Here is a 20,122-nt window from a genome sequence, read left to right on the forward strand (position 1 = left end):
TCTTGGGCTTCTGCCAGCCAGAAGAACTTGCTGCCAGAAGAACCCCCAACTCCAGCTCCCTTCTTGGAACAGGCAGATCCTCAGGGAGCCCCCTCCCCTTTCTGCCTTTTCTCCTTTGAGGGAGCCCAGCCACATCTTCTCCGACCCTCTCAAGATGATCAGGGAAATTGGTCCACCACCCAAGGTTCCCATGCCATTCTGAGAGGCCCCGCCTGCCTCCCCATTGGCATAGGTGGCCAGGGAAGGGGGCGCCCCCCCCAGCACACATACGCCCCCCAGCACACATACGCCCCGCAGGAAGAGGCAGAAGCAGCAATTCATAACAAAATATACATTATCTCATGATAACTTACAAACTGAACACATGTAATATTACAGTGAAATTCGCTGGGTGACAATGGGAAGATGGGTCACTTCAATGCATGCTCTTCCACAATGGGTTGACCCTGCCTCCCCTGGCCTAGGCGGTCTCTGCTGGAGCCTCACCCCCAAACAAAATGGGATCCCAGCCACTGCCATCAATTCCAAGGACTCTGTGTTAACGGGCAGAAGTCTGCAGGCAGCCCTGCTCAGCTCCACCAGCCCAGAAGGCAGCACAGTAAGGGCAGCCTGAGAAGCCTCCAAGGAGCCAGTCTCTCTCACAGGGGCCCAACTTCCTCCAGCTCCAGGCCCCCCTTGGGTTCTCCTCTCGCCTCCCCTAGTGGCCGCTTCTGGCCGCGTAGCGCTGCTTCGCCTCCTGCAAGAAGTTCCGGAAGGCGGGTTCTTCGCAGCGCTCCTCCGTCACTAGGGCAGGGGACAAAAAAGCCCCTGGATGAAGTGGGTCCCAGAAGACCACCAAGGGGGAAGGCCATCCCGGAGGGAACATCCCCGGCCAACCACAGTGGACTTAAAGTGAGCTTGCTACGCAAAGCCCCTCTGAGATCAAGGTCAGGGCTCACGCTGCCCCAACACACCCTGAAACGGGATGCAGGCATTTTGGAGGATGCCCCCCTCCCCCCACTTGATTTGCCTTTTCCTCCCCCCAAACCACTGACCTTTCCCAATCTCCAGAGCCCGCCTTACCTTCATGGTCAATGTCATCAGTGTCACTCTCTTGGCCTTCCTCCGGCTCCTCTTCCCCCTCCAAAGTTCCTCGGGTCAGAATCAGTGCCGAGGGACCCGCTGCGGATTCTGCTATGGAGCCTGGAGACAAAAGCCAAGTGGCTGCCAAGCCTGTCCTGGCCCCAGACTGTGCCCCCCTCCCACCTGCCAGGGGCCCACCTTGTCGCAAGGCAATGGGCAAAGCTCTGTGCCAGGAAGACTCCCATCCCGCATGCTCAAGAGGGGCTGCGCAGCCATGGCAGGCAGGCGGAGGTCACAGGCATAAACAGGGAGAGGCTGGCTGGGAATCCAGGGAGGAGGAGACAGCAGCAGCCTAATCCAACAGGTGCAGCGTGGGGCTCCCCAGCTGATCAGCTGAGGAAAGCAGTCAGCCAGGGTACAGACCCTGCCCACACCAACTCTGCCTCCCCAGAGCAATGGCTCAAGGGATGGCGGAAAGGTTGGCACTGCCAGCAGCCTCCTCCCTGCTTGAAGGCAAGAGCCAGTGTGTCCGCCAGTTGTGGCCCCCAAGCAGCCTCTCTAGGCCTCCGCAGCCCCACCCCCTTGGCCTTGACTCACTTGAGGCGGCCGCACTGCTCTCCATCGCAAGGGGCCCCAGGTCTCTCTGCAGACGGTGCAGCTGCTCCTGCTGCCGCTGGCTCTCCACCTGCTCCTGCAAGCAAGGAAAGGGAAGGAAGCAATTCCTGCTGGTCCTCCAGCACATGCGGGTCCCTGCCTGCCTGCCTTCTCCAGCAGAGCTCCAGTTGGCACCTGTGGGGCTCCAGCCTGCCGCCTCCCAGCATGCCCTGGTGGTGCCCAGAGCGCACCTGTGCAGCTCCTAAAGCAACTGCTGCCGCACCCGCAGCAAAGCTGGTGAGAAGTCAGAGCCCTGCAGGGCCAAGAGCAGCTCTGAGTTCTTCAGGTGGGAAGCTGTCTCTAAACAGAGACAACAGCAGCCACAGGGATAATGAGTGTGTCCCTCAGAGCCGAGAGAGAGTGGAAGGAGAAACCACTCAGGACTCCAGTATCTACAAAGATGTACATTTATGTGCACACATGTATAGAAGGCAGCACACTAAACGCGGAGCGCCAATGGCTGCTTTGAGCTCTTCTGGCAAGGGAGCAGAAGCCTCCTCTGGTCACTTGGGAGGGCAATTGGGAGCCCCCAACATGCTGGCAGGAGGTGCTCCCTGACCTCCTCTCCTCCCTCCTTCTGGTAAGATGGAAGTGCCCGCCTTGAGGCCAAAGGAGGACTTACACAAGCAGAAGGAGCTTCTCCACCCACATTGTCCAGCCTGGACACTGAGGTCCTTCTCAGTCGTGGCGCCCACCCTGTGGAACGCCCTCCCGTCAGATGTCAAGGAGATGAAGAAGAACTACACAACTTTAGAAGACATCTAAAGGCAGCCCTGTATTGGGAAGTTTTTAATGTTTGAGGGTTTGTTGTGTTTTTAATATTTTGATGGGAACCGCCCAGAGAGGCTGGGGCAACCCAGTCAGATGGGTGGGATGATGATGTGTGGGGAGCCTTTCCCATGTGACTGACTGGGGGCAGGGGAAGCAGAGGGCAGAGCAACAACACGCCAAGTGCATCTGGAGACAGACTCACCATTTTCTTCCTTAGGCGCTCATACTCTGGGCGGTATTCTCTGGAGGGAGAAGAGAAATGGGTTTCAGCTGTTTATTCTTGGGCACCACAGCCTCACTCCCAGGCAACCACTGTAGAGACTAGGAGGGCCCCTTACAGCAAGGACCACAGCCCAGACCTCCAGTCACTGACCCAAGGGCAGGGGAAGAGACTTCCCCCGGGGCTTCATGTCTCCCCATAGAGCAGCAGAGGGGGTCTTGCCCCCTCAAAGGCCCCCTGTTCTGGTCACCCTATGCTGCATCTAGAGGGATCCCCAAATGGATTTGCAGGAAGCCCTGGAGTTAATGCAAGCTCATCTGGGCCAGGATGGCAGAAGCCTCACAGAGAAGGGGAGAGAGAAAGGCTTTCATCCCTCTCTTGTAATGCTGCAACTTGGGGGCCTCCAATGAAGCTGCAAGGCAGAAGACTCCGGACACACAAAAGGAAGGACTTCCTGACACAGCATGCAGTTCAACTCTGGAACTCCCTCCTGCAGGAGGCAGTGATGGCCCCCAATTTGAATGGCTTTAGAAGAGAATGAGGACAATGCATCTTCTCCTTCCACAGGCAGAGGGAGGATGCCTCTAGACGCCAGTTGCTGAGAAAAGCAGGTGTGCCGTGGGCTCCTGTTGGCCTCCGGATCTGCTTCCAGGCATCTGGTTGGCACTGTGAGAAATGGACAAGGACTAGGTGGGCCCCCTTACACAAGGGGACTCTCTCACCTCTCATACTCATCGACAGCTTTGGAGAGGAGTTCGAAAAATTCATCCAGCCCTGACCCCTGGACAGCGGAAACACCAACCACCTGCAAGAGAAAGTCCTTCGTTTCAAACAGGGTTTGTGCGGAGCGTGGGAATTGAGTGCAGGAGAGGGGCTTGCAAACACCTTCCTCTGCTCCAGTGGAGCATCAGCACCAGAACATTGCCTGGCCCCCCTCCCCGAGGGACAGGAGCGATGGGCACAAGCTCCTTTTCCAGAAGAGGTGGCACAAGGCCATCTGGCGGGAGGGGGGCGCACCTGAACTCTCAGGCCTCCCTGGACCAAGTCCTTCAAGCATCCACAATAGTCTGTCCAGATGAAACAGCACAGGGTATCTGGTATACTCAGGGTTTGGGGGGGGGGGTTGCAGAGGAAGGTACCCCTCCCTCCTTGGAGCTGCTTCCCTGAAAGTTGGACAGTGAAGGTGGGAAACAAATGCCAACTTCATGCAGTTTCAGGAGTGTGCCTGCAAAGAGGTCTCATTCACCATCCACACCTGGATGGGGGGGGGGAACCGTGCCCACCTTGAGCGAGTGGTAGAACTCATCCAGCACCAGGCTGAGGGAGCGAGTCAAGTTGCTGACATAGGTGGTCTCCTGGCTGAGGGCGTCCTGGAAGGCTTCAAAGTCTTGCATCCACTCCACAGCAAAGCTGTGGTCGATGATGTCTGTCTGCGTCAGGAAGGCAGAGAGTGAGTGAGGGTGGCAGGGGGCACAGGTGGGCAGCTGCTCCGCAATGCCACCTCTGGGGCAAGGACCACAGGCCCCACACCATGACGGCTGCTTCTCTTCAGCCATGGCAGGCCAGGCCAAGGGGCAGCGGCAGCTCCTCCTGCCCTCCCCCACCATGAGACAAGGACCAGCTAAAGAAGTGAAGGCTGTGGTCACACCCAGAGTGCAAGCTCCACCCTGGAAAGACGCAATTGAACAGCAAAGTTTCATCAGCAAAAGGGACAGCAGCCCTTCAAGACACCTGAAGAGGCTTCCATGCCTGCTCGCCCACCCCTGATCCTAGCAACCTTCCATTCTTTATGGGGGTCAAGCTGCCTTCCTTCCTCTCTGGAAGTGGCAGGCTCTGCTCCAAGAAAGCATCTTCCTGCTGGCTGAACATTCCTTTCGTCACCCTCTTCTTTGCCGCCCTCACCCAAACACTGCCAAAACAGCTTCTGCTCTCAGATTCAAGTACTTCTGTGCAGCTGTTTGCATTATCTGCATTTCTGTTCGACTGATCACTTTAGGACAGGAGTGGCCACAACAGCACACAATGCCCATCTCCTACCAGGAGTCCTTCATTTTGTCATGTAGGCCATGGCTGAAGAAGCCAAACCACTGCGGGACCAGCTTCCAACATCCCACTGTCTACCCGTGCTCTGATCTTCTCTCTCTCGCACTGGAATTGTTTGCGACCCTGCCTTTTGTAAGGCTTCCTGCAGAAACTCCCACCCAACTCAGCTCTTTTCCCTGTCAGTGTATTGGGCCATGGAATTCTCCTGACTAGCATTTCTCTGAGCATATTAAAATCAACTTCCTTAAATGCGGCAAATCTCTTTAGCTACACCCCCGTAAGCTTTCTGTAGAGGCCTGAATTCAGCACACCCTGCATGACCACTGCCTGCCGTCATTCCTGCCCCAAGTTCCCACTGCTTTAAAGCCACTGAACAATTTTTCCCTATAGGCTGGACTAATGCCAAGGTCAGTCAATCTCCTCATCTCTTCCTCCACCTTTTGAAAATGCAAGTTGTCCACAAGGCAGGCCAGGAATTGGGTGGGGGAATCCATGCTCTGTGGAGTACGTCTCCCAAAAGATCCCGGGGTGTGCTGAAGTTCCCCAAAACTACCAGTTCCTGCTTCCCTGAAGCATATGTAACTTGTTTCAGGAAAGCATCATCCAGATGGTCTTCTTGGTTCAAGTCTTAGACTGGATCTTGGCATTCCACTCACCTTGTTCATGGCCACGATAAATGGGAGCTTCGTCTTGTACAGGATACTGAGAAGAAAACAACAACAGCATGATCAGGGATGCAGAGATTGCCATTTTCGATCTGGGGTTGCCACAAAGACATTTCGCTTAGAAACTCATGACTGAAAGAGCAGGCAGTTTGTGTGCTTTCCTAGAGAAGGCCTAAGAGCAGCAGAGGCAGCTTCTTGCTCAAGGTTCAAGGAAGAAGCCAAGAAGCCACCAGAAGAGGGGCTAACAATTCCACCTCCCGGGAATGAGGGAGTCGTCTCTGAGCCTTCTCAGCAGCTACTGAGAGAACAACCCTGTTCCCAAACAAAGAACAATCAGAGAGATGCTCTCCAATAATGGGTAAGCCATTATTAATTGCACAACAGATAACTATGGAGAGAATCCTCCTCTTACCTGCAGGCGTAAAGCATGTTAGACATGAACGTGACAGGGCTGGTGCTGCGTGACGTGTCCATCACATAAACCACCACGGATGGGAAGGAGGAAGCCTAAATGGGTACATCAAAGGGGGGGAGCATTAGCCCAACAGGGCAACCTGCCCCCAGGCACCTCCTGCAAAGGAGGCCAGCTGAGCAGAGGGTCCTCACCAGAGCTTCAGTGATGATGGTGCCAGAAGCAGACCAGGTGAACACCTCAATCTGCCCAGGAGTGTCAATCAGGACGTACCTGCAAGGGGAAGAATTTGTTCTCTCTCACACACAGGCCACGTTCAAATCACTTTCTCCAAAACAAGCTCACCCACTAATCAGCTAACACCTGGAAGATGGGGTTTAATCGTGCACTGGTTGCACAATCCTGTTCTCATCAGGGAACAGGATCCCACAGCCCAGGCAGCAAAATTTAATCTTCACTCATCAGCTCCTGAATGGAGATTAAAGATCAGAGTGAGATCAGCACAAAATTGGGGTCTCTTTTAAACTCCTGATTTTTTTCTTTAATTGTTTTGGAATTATTTTCACTTCTAAGATTAATTATGGTTTGCCTTGAATGTCTCACACTAAGTTAGAAAAGTGGAATGAGCATCGTGAATACATGCACAATAATGTGACACAGTTCACCCCTTTGTTCTGCTGAAGGTGAGGCTGCATACGCACCTCCCTTCAAGAGGAACTTCCATCACCCCCCTCCCCAGGTGACAGCAGGCTTCCCACTGACTCACTGAGATGCTGCCTGTCGTTTCTCAATGAACTTCATCACCTAGTCAGAAAGAGAAAGATGATTTATAGGTAGAAACAGAGAATTAGAGTTTGCAGTTCAGTTCATGATACACAAAAAACCATGATATCATCAGCATCAGAAGTACAGAATTACCATTATGTGATTAAATTGTTAACTGGGATATAAACAACAACAACAACAAATTTATTTGTACTCCGCCTTCCCCGGCTGGAGCCGAGCAGCTAACATCATAAAACTAAGACAGTATACAAAGAACATAAGAACAGGCAATCTATTAATTAAAATACACCTTAAAATTAGTTCAGATACAAATTTGCTCTGAGCCTTAGTATTGATAATAATATGTGGCCCTCTGATGTGGCCCAGAATGTCAAATGCTCATCACTGCTGGCAAATTCTCCAAGAGAGGATGTTTGGCACCTACAAACTCAAGCTAAATGCAGTACCATTCAGTGAAATTCACCAGAAATTACGTACCTGGTCAAATCTTGTCGCAAAGAGGTTCAGAGAAGTCACAATACCGCCGTTGGGGCCCAGCCCATACCTGGTGCACATTCAGGAAAGGTTGGTAGAAAACTGAAAGTCACCTCTAACAGCGTATTCCCATCCCCTTCCTCTACCCCAGATAGAGACTCAGGCCATTTAAAGCAAAGGTGTCACATAAAACCACATTTGTAGAGATCGCCAATGTCAGCAGCAACAGCTCAAGAGACACACTGGCAATTTCACCAGTTGCACAAACTCCATGCCCAGCCTTACTACATCCTTTCAACATTGGTTTTCTCCACCCATTGCAGTGTGCAAAGTCCAGCAATCACCCTCTAGCCCAGGGGTAGGCAACCTAAGGCCCGGGGGCCAAATGTGGCCCAATCACCTTATCAATCTGGCCCACGGACGGTCCAGGAATCAGCGTGTTTTTACATGAGTAGAATGTGTCCTTTTATTTCAAATGTCTCTCTGGGTTATTTGTGGGGCATAGGAATTCGTTCATTTCCCCCCTTCAGAATATAGTCCGCCCCCCCCAAGGTCTGAGGGCCAGTGGACCGGCCCCCCTCCCCCGCTTTGCCCCCGGCCCGGGTAAGGATACTGCTTCATGACCTCCTTGTACTTCACGGTGTCTCGTATGTCTTTGGGGAAAAGGAGAGGGAGAGAAATGAAGACCCCGACCAGGCAGAGGCCGGTCCCGCCGCCCCCCGCCCCGGCCCCGCCCCTCACCGATGTTGGCCGGGAAGGGCAGCTCGTGCACGGCGGGGTCCAGGTTGATGACGTAGGGCGGGCAGCCCCGGCTGTGCAGGTGCGCCGTCAGCCGCTGCGGGAGGAGAGAAGCGCCGTCAGGCCCGAGGGGAGCCCCCACCCCCCGACCCCGGCCCTCCCTCGCTCCCTCGCTCCCCGCAGCGCCGCTCACCTGCACCAGCGCCGTCTTGCCCGAGCCGGCCATGCCCAGCACCAGCACGCAGACCGGCGGGGGTCCCTCGGCCGAGCTCGCCGCCGCCACCGCCGCCATGTCGCCTCGCGGTCGCCAGCCCGCTTCCGCTTCCGGAAGGCCAGGGGCGGAGCAAGAGGCCACAGAGCTAGGAAAGGCGGAGCGGCCTTCAGGTCGGGACAGCGGGACTCTGCCTTTGCTCCCCTCTGCGCTCTTTTCTCCGCTGCTTTGACCATAGAGGTGCCCTAGCGAGGCAGAGCGGCCGCCCCGCTCCACGGTCATAGAGCGCAAAGCGAGTCCTCCCGGCCAGCGGTAATGACGTCCCTGGTGAGGCGCCTGGTCCCCTTGGCAACGCGGGGCGGGAGCTGAACTCCCGGAGGGGCGGGGCGGAGTGACGGAGGCCCCGGGGGTGGCGGAAGCGCCCTGAGCCCTTCCTGTGCCGGCGCGGCCTCCTCCCTCTTGGGGCGGCGCCAGGAGCCTCGCCAGGTCGGTCTCGGAGGGGCGAGGGGAGGCGCCGAGGGAGGCCTCGTCCCGGGGACCCGAGGCGAGATCGGAGGAGCCGGGCAGCCGCTCGCCTTCCCTCTCCTCCCTAGGATGGATCCAGGCCCAGCCCCGCTCCCTGGCTGGAGATGAAGGGGGCGAAGCCCGCCGCCGCCGCCAAGAGCCCTGCCCGGGAGGGGGAGGAGGAGGCGAGGGGAGGTGAGGAGGGGGCGCCGGGGGAGTGTCCCTCTGGAGCTTGGCCCCCCCTTCCTCCTCCGGAGAAGCCCCGAGAGGCGGGTCCGGGGGAGGCATAGTTTGGAAGAGGAGGAAGGGGCTGCCAAGGGTCATGGCGGCCAAGCCCCTGCCATGCAGACACCCATCAGCCTGCCCTAAGCTCAGAGGGTGCCAGGTGACGTTCAGGTACAACCTCAGCCCCCTTCTCTGTAAGCCTGAAAGCGTCTTAAATCAGCACCCTGCCCTCCAACGGGGAGCTCCTCTTGCTTGACTAGCCGAGGGAGCCAACGTTTGTCCACAGACAGTTTTTCCAGGTTATGTGGCCAGCAGGACTAAGCCGCTTCTGGCGAAACCAGAGCAGCGCACGGAAATGCCGTTTACCTTCCTGCCAGAGCGGTACCTACTTATCTACTTGCACTTTGACGTGCTTTCGAACTGCTAGGTTGGCAGGAGATGGGTCAGAGCAACGGGAGCTCACCCCTTCACGGGGATTCGAATCAACGATCTTCTGATCGGCAAGCCCTAGGCTCTGTGGTTTAACCCACAGCGCCACCCTTATTCTTTGATAGGAGCTATTAATTTGCATGTCACTCCAGGACACAAAGGCAGAGAGCATAAGGAATCGCAGGATGCAGCTTCTCACTGCCAATCCCAGGCCTGTCAGGTCCATTCAGAGGCTGCTCGTGGGAAATGCTGACTTCAAATGAATTGGGTCCCATCTAAAGATAGGAAGTTTGGTTAAAAAGGCTTCTGCTGGCTGAGTCTCTTAATGACCCTTTCCCGATAACCTTTCATGATAACCTTGAAATCCTCTTGGGAGCCTAGGAAGCTGCCTTTCACTGAGCCAAACCGTCAGGTCCTTCTAGCAGCACTGCCTGCACTGCAGTGGCTTCTCCAGGGTTTGGGGCAGGGATCCTCTTCCTGGAGATCTCACTGGGGACTGAACCTGTGAATTCCTGCCCTCAACTGTGCTGGTCTCTCAAGAACTAGACTCTCCTGGCACTTTTTATGTGATTTGGCATTCCTTTATGAGATATACAGCAGAACTACTCCTACTACGTGCCTATTTTGTAGTTTTGTTTTCACTTTTTGATTTTCAACTGTTATAATTGTTATCTCTCTTCTACAATAACAATAACTAAAGAAGTGTGCATGCAAACAAAAGTTCATACCAATAACTAACTTAGTTGGTCTCTAAGGTGCTACTGGAAGGATTTTTTAAAAATTTTGTTTCAATAACAATAACATTTATACCCCGCCCATCTGGCTGGGTTTCCCCAGCCACTCTGGGTGGCTCCCAACAGAATATTAAAACACGATAAAGCATCAAACATTAAAAACTTCCCTAAACAGGTCTGCCCTCGGATGTCTTCTAAAAGTCTATGCATTCTATACAACAGGGAAGTCCAACTTCCAAGAGGCTGCGATCTGCTCACAGATCGACCAGTAGATCGCAATCGACTTGTTGTACGTGTTTGCTATACATTATAGAATGAAATAATAATACAGTCCTGTACAGTCCTATTATCGTACAGTCTACGAACAGTCCTGTTAACGAACTATTCGAGCAACGAACTCCACAAAACCGGAAGTAGGTGTTCCGGTTAGCAGACTTTGCCCCGGAAGCCGAACGGTGGAAGGGCACCGGTGGTGGGAGGCCTCAGTAGGGAAAGCACACCTCAGTTCAAGAGCGCTTTCGGCTTAAGAACGGACTTCCGGAATGAATTAAGTTCATAGACCGAGGTACCACTGTAATAAATCCCCCCCCCCAAAAAAAACCCCACACTTGTCTCAGTCTTTCTTCTCCTCTTAGCTGGGGATTCCCTTTCCAAGGCAAAGCACAAACAGGAAAACAAAGATGCGGGCGATGACCAGGAGCTCCCCAAAAAGAAGCAGAAGTCTGGTGAGTGGGTTCTACTTTGGTTCCTTTCTCTGGGCCCCTGCACAGTCCTGGCTCTCCTGCAAGGAGGGGGCTGGAGACCCCCTGCCCACCTACTCAGCTCAGTTCCTCCTGATGTGAGGGGGCCGCCCATTCCTGTCCCTCATGAACTCTTCATCTTCCTGTGTTGGAGCTTGAGCCCATGTTGGGGCGGCCACTTCCCTTGGCCTCCATCTCTCCCCAAGGTTGTTGGTGGGGTGTTCTGGGTTGTGGTGGAGGGTAGATGGTCCTGGCTGCAGAGGCAAACCTTCACTGCTGTTTTTCCTTGTCCCAGGGAAATGGCAGCAGATGGGGCAACAGCCTAATCTCAAGCCCAAAAGTGGCCATAGAAAAAGAGACACACCGGTATATGCAGCAGGTAAAACAGGACCCCGACATCGCAGCTCCTTGGTGAGGACAGAAGCCAAGAAACCAGGGCCATCGTCCTCTGGACCCCAGGACCTCTGGCGAAGGGGGAGGCTCTTGTCTGCCCTCCCTGTGTGCAGCCAGGAATGGCGCATAGCTGAAAAAGCAGGCAGAAGAGGTTGTTGGGGTGCATTACTGGGAGGGGTGTGTGCAGAAGGCTAGTAAGCGTGACTGTGTCCCTAAGCATAGAAAGAAGAGCCCTGCAGCAGGTGGGCCAGCCCAAGATGCCCCAGTGGGATGCCCACCGGCCAGGTGAGAGGGCAGCCAGGAGCCTTAAGAGGCTGAGTCAGCACCTTCTTCTGTTCCCCCAGGCAGCCTGGAAGAGCACTGGCAGCTGGAGATCCTGAGCAGAGGCCGCGTCACTTGCCCCACCTGCAGGGCTGTTGTGAGGAAGACGGTGGAAGGGCTGAAGAAGCACATGACCAACTGCCAGCATGTGAGCAGGCGGGGGATGGGACCTTGTCCTTTTCCTAGGTAATCCCTGGGGATCCTCCCAACCCTGCAACTCCCTCTCAAGTCATGGGGCGTAACAGCGTCATCAGAAACCTGCTACAGTGGTGCCTCGCAAGACAAAAGAGTTTTCCGTTTTTTGAGTCGTTCCGCAAGACGGATTTCCCTATGGGCTTGCTTTGCAAGACGAAATGTCTTGCGAGTTCTTGCGAGTTTGTTTCCTTTTTCTGAAAGCCGCTAAGCCGTTAATAGCCGCTAATCCGCTAATAGCCGTGCTTCGCAAGACGAAGAGACTCGCGGAACGGATTAATTTCGTCTTGCGAGGCACCACTGTACATCAGGCCAAGGGAGACCACCTCGTCCTGCTTCCTGTCTCCCACATCAGCCAGCCAGGAAAACCCCCCGCAGCAGCTCCCCCCCCCCACTAGCCCCCAGCCTGGCAGCAGCTCTTGCTCAGAGGTGAACCATTTCACCCAGGAGTTCAAGGGGATCCTGCCAGCCCCTCTTCTCCCCCACGGCATTGCTTGCATGGTGCTGCCCAAACAAGAGTCGTTGTTCTTGGCCGTTGAGACTGAGGGTTCAGTGAAGCAGCTTCTGCTCTGCTCGTCTGCATGAGGGGGAAGCCCCCAAGGGAGCACCCAGGGCCCCCAAATTACTTATTTATTTTGTAAAATTTATATACGGCTTGTTTGTAAGACAAATCTCAAAGCAGTTTACAAAAAAAGGAACAGTAAAATTATCGCTAAAAATTTAGAACCACAATTTTTAAAATGCAGACATTAAACTCACTGTAGAATAGAGCAGAGCAAGTCAGTTTCCGGGATGGGGGGGACGGACGGACGGACGGACACTTCAGGCCCCAAACTCCAGGAGCAAGGACTAATGGGAGATGTTCCCACAGCCCGTGCTGCCAGATGCTGGTGGCTACTGCTGACATGTGCAATGCCTTGTGGTCTTCCTAGGAGACGCTCACATGCCACCACTGTGGGAAGCAGCTGCGGTCTCTGGCAGGAATGAAGTACCACATCATGGCAGACCACAACAGCCTGGTAAGCAGATGCTGCGCGCCCACAAGAACATGCCTCAGGCAGATGCTCCAGTCCCTGGAAGCCCAGCCTGCTGCCTGTCTGTATATCCACCCCCCCTGGGCCTTGTTCAGGGCCCTCTGGGAAGCCTCTGGCCTGACTCCCGACACGGCGACAGTTCAGCCCCAGCAGGTCTTCCTGGGCCTTTGTCCTTGGGTCACCTGCAAGCACAGAATCATAGAGTTGGAAGGGTCATCTAGTCCAACCCCTGCAACACAGGAATCACAACTGCGTCATTCCGGACAGGGGGCCACCTCTGATGGAAAATCTCCAAGGAGGGAGAGTCCACCACCTTCCCAGGGAGCCCGTTTCGCTCTCAAACGGCTCTTGCCTCCAGAAAGTTCTTCCTGGGCTTTAGTGGGAATCTCCTTTCTTGCAATCTGAATGCCTCGCTTTGGAGCGTCTCTGGCCAGCCTTTCCCTTCCCTTTTACGCAGCCGGTGGGGACAGAGGAGGCGGCCTGCGATCTGGGCGAGAGAGAGCGCTTGCGGAGGGTGCTGAAGCGGATGGGGAAGCTCAAGTGCCCAAGGCAGGTGAGATGGAGCAGCCCCTGGCCTTCCAGGGAACCAGAGCGGCCTGGGCCAGGCTGGGGCAGGGGCCTCGGACCGCCTCAGGCTCCTCTCAGTGAAGGCAGGGCTGACTTGCCACCTTCCAGCTGGTGGTGGAGGGGAGACGCAGAAGCTCCCCCCCCCCCCCGAGTTGGCTTCCCTCCTTCCTGGGAGCCTGTGCTCCTCTCTGCCCCCTCTCCTCCCCCAGGGCTGCACAGGCAGCTTCACCAGCGTCCTGGGCTTCCTCTACCACACGCGGAAGTGCGGGAAGGAGGCTGCCGAGCTGGAGCAGATGGCTCTGAAGTGCCAGCACTGCGGCAAAGCCTACCTCTCCAAGGCGGGCCTCGCCTACCACCTGAAGATGGAGCATGGCCCGGTGAGTTGCCAGCGAGGAGCAAAGAGGGGCGGGACCTCTCCCCATCTCTGGAGCACTCTGCAGAGGAAGCCCCTGTTCCTGACTGACAGGCGGGTGGAAGGGGGGCGGGGCAACGCCCAGAGAAGCCACTGCAGGCCCCCTCCTCCTCTTAGGGGGCCGGGCATTGTCACCTGCAGAGAGCCTTTGCTACCCCTTCCTGGCAGTGGCGGGCGTTGGCCAGAACATAAGAACTAAGAGGAAGCTCTAGAGCAGGCCGATGGCCACCCAGTCCAGCCTCCTGTTCTCACAGGGCCAACCAATGCCTGTGGGAAACCTGCAAGCGGGATCTGAGCCCCAGAGCCCGGAGCCTCTCCTGCTGCGCTTTCTGGCCACTGGCCTGCAGAAGCATTGCTGCCTCTTGACTGGAGGTTCGCCACCAAAAGCCCAGCCCTCCGTAAAGCTGTCCCTTCCTCTTTGAAAGCCACCCACATTGGTGGCCATTGCTGCCTCCTGTGGGAGGGAGTTCCACAGTTTGCACTTTTAGTTTTACTATCCTTTTAGTCTTCGGCTTCATGGAATGTCCACAAACTCCAGCGTTGTGAGAGAGGGAGGAAAAAACATTTCTCTATCCACTTTCTCTAGGCTTTGCATAATTTCCCCAACTAGTTCCATGTCCCTCTTCCTCGCCTTTTCTCTAAGCTGAAAAGTCCCAATTGCTGCAGCCTTTCCTCCTCCCCGTGCTCATTTTGGCGGCCCTTTCTGAGCATCCCTCCCTGTGTCCTTCCTGTCAGATCGCCTTGCTGGGCCAGGACACCCAGCCGGCCCCCCAGAAGGAGGTGGCAAGCGCAGAGCCCAGCAGTGGAGGCCGCCGTGCTCTGAGGAAGTCTGCCCAGGCAGCCGCCCACCACCTGCAGGAGGCCCTGGCCAAGGAGTGGCCCAGGCGGAAGGTCTGGCAGGACCTGGTTCCCGAGGACCGGAAGGTGCGGCCGTTTCCTCAGAATCCATTTGGCCCTGGGAGCAAGAATAATAATAATATAATAATAATAATTTATTATTTATACCCCGCCCAGCTGGCTGGGTTTCCCCAGCCACTCTGGGCGGCTTCCAACTGAATATTAAAAACAGTACAGCATCAAACATTAAAAACCTCCCTAAAGAGGGCTGCCTTCAGATGACTTTTAAAAGTAAAATAGTTGTTTATTGCTTTGACATCTGCTGGGAGGGCGTTCCACAGAGCGGGCGCCACTACCGAGAAGGCCCTCTGCCTGGTTCCCTGTAACCTCACTTCTCGCAATGAGGGAACCGCCAGAAGGCCCTCGGAGCTGGACCTCAGCATCCAGGCAGAACGATGGGGGTGGAGACGCTCCTTCAGGTATACTGGACCGAGGCCGTTTAGGGCTTTAAAGGTCAGCACCAACACTTTGAATTGTGCTCGGAAACGTACTGGGACCCAATGCAGATCTCTCAGAACCGGTGTTATGTGGTCCCAGTAGCTGCCCCCAGTCACCAGTCTAGCTGCCGCATTCTGGATTAATTGCAGTTTCCGGGTCACCTTCAAAGGTAGCCCCACGTAGAGTGCATGGCAGTAGTCCAAGCGGGAGATAACCAGAGCATGCACCACTCTGGCGAGACAGTCCGCAGGCAGATAGGGTCTTAGCCTGCGTACCAGGTGGAGCTGGTAGACAGCTGCCCTGGACACAGAATTAACCTGTGCCTCCATGGACAGCTGTGAGTCCAAAATGACTCCCAGGCACAGTTACCCCATTCAGGACCAGGGAATCCCCCACACCCACCCGCCCCCTGTCCCCCAAAAACAGTACTTCTGTCTTGTCAGGATTCAACCTCAATCTGTTAGCCGCCATCCATCCTCCAGGCACTCACACAGGACCTTCACCGCCTTCACTGGTTCTGATTTAAAAGAGAGGTAGAGCTGGGTATCATCCGCATACTGATGAACACCCAGCCCAAATCCCCTGATGATCTCTCCCAGCGGCTTCATATAGATATTAAAAAGCATGGGGGAGAGGACGGAACCCTGAGGCACCCCACAAGTGAGAGCCCAGGGGTCTGAACACTCATCCCCCACCACCACTTTCTGGACACGGCCCAGGAGGAAGGAGCGGAACCACTGTATGACAGTGCCCCCAGCTCCCAGCCCCTCTAGACGGTCCAGAAGGATGTTATGGTTGGTGGTATCAAACGCCGCTGAGAGATCCAGCAGAACTAGGAAACAGCTCTCACCTTTGTCCCTAGCCCGCCGGAGATCATCAACCAGGTGGTTGGTTTCACACGTCCAAGCAGCCTGTCCACATCCTCGGAGGTAACAGATTGAAATTGATCCCATGTAACAGGACTAGACAGAACTCTAGCACTCTCCCGCCCTGGCCCTGCTCCCACGGTGGAGTCTACCTCCTGAATCTGAGCGACTTTATCTGCAAAAAACTTTGCAAAAGCCTTGCAGGAGATCTTGGGGTCCCTACCAAGGAGAGTCCTGGTTGACCTCAAGGTTTCTCAGGGGCCAGGATGCAGCAAGGGAGTGCTTTCTCCCAAGGAGCAGGGTCTTTTGCAATGGGGGGCCCACGTTGTAGAAGCCCCCGCCTCAGGAGGCCTACCCAGCCTGCTCTCTTGCAGCTTGCAGGGGAAATGCCCAAAGCTTTTGGTCAGGTTGATTTTTTCGTTACTATTGTTGTCATCTATCCATCTCGAGAGAGAATGGAGTGCACTTCCAGGGGTGAAGTCAAACTAGTGCATTAGCAACAGTGAAGTGAGCTCCTCAGTTCAAGCCTGGAGGTCCTGGGCTGCCCAGACAACAAGACCCCCCCCCCTCAGCCTCTCTGATGGGTCCAAAGGAAAGCAGAGCAAGATGCTTAGCAGTAGCTTGGCTTGTTACTACGGGGCTGAGATTTTGTAGTAACAGCTATTTTAAGGCTTGACATTTTGTCTAACACTGGAATGGAGTTGAAGTCTTTTCAAAGTACAGGTGCAAATGGTTGCACTTCCCCCAGGGGCCAGGCACCCCAGAAGCAGAAGAGGCTGGGGGCGTCCCTGGGGCTCAGGAGTCAGGGTGCTTTGCCCCTGGTTAGCTGGTGCCCCAGTCGGCTAGGGCACGGGGGGGGGGGCTGCTGTGGGAGTAGCTGAAGGCAGCCGCCCCTGCTCCTCACTCTGCCTTCCGGCTCTGCTCTCTTCTCTTCCCCAGCTGAAATACACCCGCCCAGGACTGCCTGCTGTCAGCCAGGAGGTTCTGAGCAAGTGGAGGGCAGAGATCAAGGCGTGCCGACGGGTCCGCTGCCCAAACCAGGTAACGGGACGGCTGGGCAAAGCTTGGGGGATGCCACCCAGCGGCGTAGCGTGAGTTGTAAGCACCCGGGGCAACGCAAGTAATTTGCGCCCCCTAACCCGGGGCAAGGCAAGTAATTTGCGCCCCCCGCTGCCGCCCAAACGACGCCGCTTGCCCGGAGGAGGAGGGGGGCAGAGAGGCGAGGAAAATTCAACGGCCCAGCAGCTGCAGCAGCAGCGGCGGAGGCGGGGCTGTGAAGAGGGGCTGCCTGGCGTGTCCTCCGCGGCGAGGGCTGAGAGCCGCTGCCTGCCGGGCGCCTTCAGCCGGGCGCCGTGAGACATGCGGCTCTGCTACAGCCTGCGCCCGAGGCTCTTCGGTGACTCCGGAGGCAGCGAGCGCGCCCCCCCCAGATGTTGCGCCCGGTGCGGCCGGCACCCCTGGCACCCCCCACGCTACGCCACTGATGCCACCAACTCTCCTGACTGGACAAGGGCAGCAGAGCTCCTTTCTCCTTGCCCCAAACACTTGCAGCGGAGGCTTTGGGGGCTCTTCCTTGGTGTTCAGCTTCCCATGGAATAATCTGGAGGCCCCTCCCTCTGCCCTTTTGCACCACAGAGGTGCAGAGCCCCCAAGTGTCTGAGAGGAGACTAAGAGCTGTTGCTGCCAGGAGCCTCTGGATTTCCCCTCCTGCTTTCAGACCCCTCCATCTCTGGGGCGCTCCTGGGTGGGGAGGGCCACTGACCGCCCTTTCCTGACTCTCGCCTTCCACCACAGGGCTGTGAGAGTGTCTACAGCAGCATCTCGGGCCTCAAGTCCCACCTGGGCAGCTGCACCTTGGTATGTGCCAGCCTCTCCTTGGGCTCCAGGGTGTGTGTGCCTGGGGGGCTTCTGCTGCTGCCTGCCATTGCCAAACCACCCCTGGAGGCAGACATGGATTCACCATCACCATCTCTGCGCCCCAACTGGCAGATCCCTCCCTTCACAGGGACGAGACACTTGTGCTTAAAATCGGGGGGGGGGACCCTTCTTTCTTTCCCCCTCCTCCTCCCCGCTGTCTTCCTCAAGTTCTTGCTGCCAGAGATTCTAGGCCACATTTCCGTCTCACTGCAGGGGGAGTTTGTGGCTGGGAGATACCGGTGCCTGCTGTGTGAGAAGGAGTTTGTGTCCGAGAGCGGAGTCAAGTACCACATCAACACTGTGCATGCGCAGGTGAGGAGCAAGGGGGCTGCGGGAGGGCGCATGGACCCAATCCAATGCCACAGACCTTTCCGCTGGGCCCGCGCCCTCACCGGGGTCTGTGGCCATTGGCCCGGCTGAGCTTGTGCTGGCGCTCCCCCTTCCTCTCGCTCCCACCTCCTGCCTCTCCCCACCCCCAGGACTGGTTTGCAGTTGGCACACACACCGCCAAGAGCTTCAAGAAGCTGCTGAAGCAGCAGCCAGAGGAGGCGGAGCAGAAGAGAGCGCCCAGGAAGTCTCCACCCGGCGGGAGCCGCAAGAGGAGGCCACAGACTGCTTCCTCCCCCAAGAAGGCCACACCCAGGCAGGAGGCAGTGGGGGAGCAGAGGCAGCAGCAGCCCCTCAAGGCCAGCTGCCCCCAGCAGGCAGGAAGTGGGCGCTGTGAGGAGGAGGAGGAGGAGGAGGATGGCCCTCCCCCTCTGAAGCTCAGCCACAGGAGAGGGAGGGAGTAGCGCCCCCCTCTGGTCTCTCAGGGTGGGGGGAAGGGGATCCTCTGGCCACACCCCTCCTTGCATCCTGCCCTCCAGCCCCCCTCAGGCGGCCTTGGCTGCTCAAGTGACTGACTGGGGAAGGAGCCCCACTCCTCCCCCAATGCTCAGCAGGGTTTACTTCTGAGGAGGCACATCAAGGACTCTGGTCCTCCCCAGGTGAGGCCACACTCTCCAGGTGAGGAGCCACCAGAGGTGGGACTTCTTTCCTGGCCTCTGTCGGGCAGGGGGTGAACTATAGCCAAACATTCACGCATTCCAAGGTAATTTTTACATTAAATTAGTTATAAAAAACCAAAATTAGCTACATGAAATTACTAAAATTGTGAATAAAAGTTTTATATAATCCTCTGGGTAATTTGGATTTGTTTAATAACATAAATCAGAACAGCATATTGAATTGTATGAAGTTTCCTGGTTTTCCTGGCTAGTATTACACCCAGGTGTAACAATACATGAATTCCAGATTGTATGTCACATCTTATAGATAGATTTGTAAATAAGATGGATGGATTTTCTTCTGTACCCATTTCTGAGTGTTGAGTTTTCAAAAAACTGTGGGTGCCCCTCCCGTGTTTTCCGGCGCATCAAGGCCCCCTGGAGTCTCCCACGAGAGGTGCCCTTTTGCCCTGCTGTTCGTGAGGACCCTCAGTCAGGAGAGTCAGTCTTGGGAAGGTGGCTGCACCCACTGGGTGCCAGGCTGACCTCACAATGTGTTGCTGTAGCAACAAGATAAACGGAACTGCAGGAGGAGGAGGTGGTGGTCTCACTTGGTCCAGGCTGGACTGCCTGGGAGAGTAGCTGGTGCGTTGGGGACAACCGCTGCTGGCCTGGCTCTCTGAGCACCATCCTTTCAGAGGGGTGGAAAGGGGTCCATAGGGCAGGCCTCCTTTCAGTGCCTCTGGAGCCAAACCAGCAACTCCCTGCAATAGAGGCGTCTCCTGTGCCAAACCAAGAGAGGTGTTGACCCTTTGCTTTCCTCCGTTGCCTGTCTTGAAGGCAGCTGTGTGGAGCTGGCTGATCTTGACCGACCCAGGCCTGGCCAGGGGTCTGTGGCCCTGAGAGCGCGGCCAGGGCGAGGGGGCTAGGATGCAGTCGCTGGAGGCTGGTCCCGAGGACTGGCAAGCCACCGGGCTGGCCAACCTCTGCCCACCCCCTCTAAGCCGGGGCAGCGGGACAGTGGTGGAGTCCCCGTTGCTGGACCCTCTGCTGCTCAGCCAGGAGGTGCGAGAGCAGCTGACAGCTCACCTCCAACGGAAGCGGCTGCAGCTGCTGTGGGGCTTGCCTGGCCTGGTGCACAGCTCGCTGGAGAGGTCTGTGCCGGCCCTGCCGGGCTTCCTGGCATGCACAGCCCCGCAGGCAGCCACCGACCACCAGAGGCCCCTTTTCAAGGTGGAGAGGCGGCTGTGCCTGGAGCACCACCTGAGGGAGAGAGCGGTGCATCGCAAGTGGGGCTTCCCCAAGAGGGTCTGCAAAGCCCTCTGCTGGCCGCTGCCCCCTCCCGGGACACCTCTGGCCCAGGCAGCCCCACAGCAAGAGAGGCCCTCTTCGAAAGGGAACAGCTCTCCAAAGCAACACAGTCTTTCGGCA

At 56.2% G+C, this 20,122-nt stretch overlaps 2 protein-coding genes across 8 annotated transcripts; one reads left to right on the forward strand and one right to left on the reverse strand.

Annotated features, from left to right (window-relative positions):
• Positions 1-316: 316 nt before the first annotated feature.
• GPN1 (GPN-loop GTPase 1) lies at positions 317-8,353 on the reverse strand. Its single transcript, XM_083494643.1, has 14 exons — positions 8,019-8,353; positions 7,829-7,922; positions 7,701-7,740; positions 7,091-7,157; positions 6,594-6,631; positions 6,022-6,100; positions 5,828-5,922; positions 5,407-5,452; positions 3,991-4,137; positions 3,430-3,512; positions 2,690-2,729; positions 1,660-1,753; positions 1,063-1,182; positions 317-783 (listed from the first exon to the last, which is right to left on the reverse strand). Exons 1-14 carry the CDS (start codon positions 8,316-8,318, stop codon positions 698-700), a joined length of 1,329 nt encoding a protein of 442 aa, XP_083350769.1. The 5' UTR covers positions 8,319-8,353; the 3' UTR covers positions 317-697.
• A 26-nt stretch (positions 8,354-8,379) lies between these two features.
• Positions 8,380-18,880, forward strand: ZNF512 (zinc finger protein 512). 7 transcript variants are annotated; one of them, XM_083494575.1, is made up of 12 exons: positions 8,380-8,735; positions 10,564-10,653; positions 10,964-11,047; positions 11,406-11,530; positions 12,507-12,593; positions 13,066-13,161; positions 13,385-13,552; positions 14,323-14,511; positions 16,728-16,829; positions 17,583-17,645; positions 17,919-18,017; positions 18,185-18,880. In XM_083494575.1, the coding sequence occupies exons 1-12, from the start codon at positions 8,666-8,668 to the stop codon at positions 18,494-18,496; spliced, it is 1,485 nt and encodes a 494-aa protein (XP_083350701.1). In that variant the 5' UTR covers positions 8,380-8,665; the 3' UTR covers positions 18,497-18,880. The 7 variants fall into 7 exon arrangements, with proteins under 7 accessions (XP_083350701.1, XP_083350703.1, XP_083350705.1 ...); XM_083494574.1 differs by lacking the exon at positions 8,380-8,735 and adding an exon at positions 8,880-10,217; XM_083494577.1 differs by lacking the exon at positions 10,964-11,047.
• The last annotated feature ends 1,242 nt before the right edge of the window (positions 18,881-20,122 follow it).

The sequence above is a fragment of the Podarcis liolepis genome (assembly GCF_965112155.1).
Source record: "Podarcis liolepis genome assembly, chromosome: 3".
Taxonomy (NCBI): domain Eukaryota; kingdom Metazoa; phylum Chordata; class Lepidosauria; order Squamata; family Lacertidae; genus Podarcis; species Podarcis liolepis.

Excerpts from the sequence above, each read along its gene's own strand:
- GPN1 (XM_083494643.1), bottom strand. The coding sequence starts at position 8,318 with ATGACCGTGGAGCGGGGCGGCCGCTCTGCCTCGCTAGGGCACCTCTAT. Across the intron at positions 7,741-7,828 it reads GCCCTTCCCGGCCAACATCG|ACATACGAGACACCGTGAAG; the intron begins GTGAGGGGCGGG and ends TTTTCCCCAAAG. Across the intron at positions 5,453-5,827 it reads AACATGCTTTACGCCTGCAG|TATCCTGTACAAGACGAAGC; the intron begins GTAAGAGGAGGA and ends TTTTCTTCTCAG.
- ZNF512 (XM_083494574.1), top strand. The coding sequence starts at position 10,133 with ATGCATTCTATACAACAGGGAAGTCCAACTTCCAAGAGGCTGCGATCT. Across the intron at positions 11,048-11,405 it reads CACACCGGTATATGCAGCAG|GCAGCCTGGAAGAGCACTGG; the intron begins GTAAAACAGGAC and ends CTGTTCCCCCAG. Across the intron at positions 11,531-12,506 it reads ACATGACCAACTGCCAGCAT|GAGACGCTCACATGCCACCA; the intron begins GTGAGCAGGCGG and ends TGGTCTTCCTAG.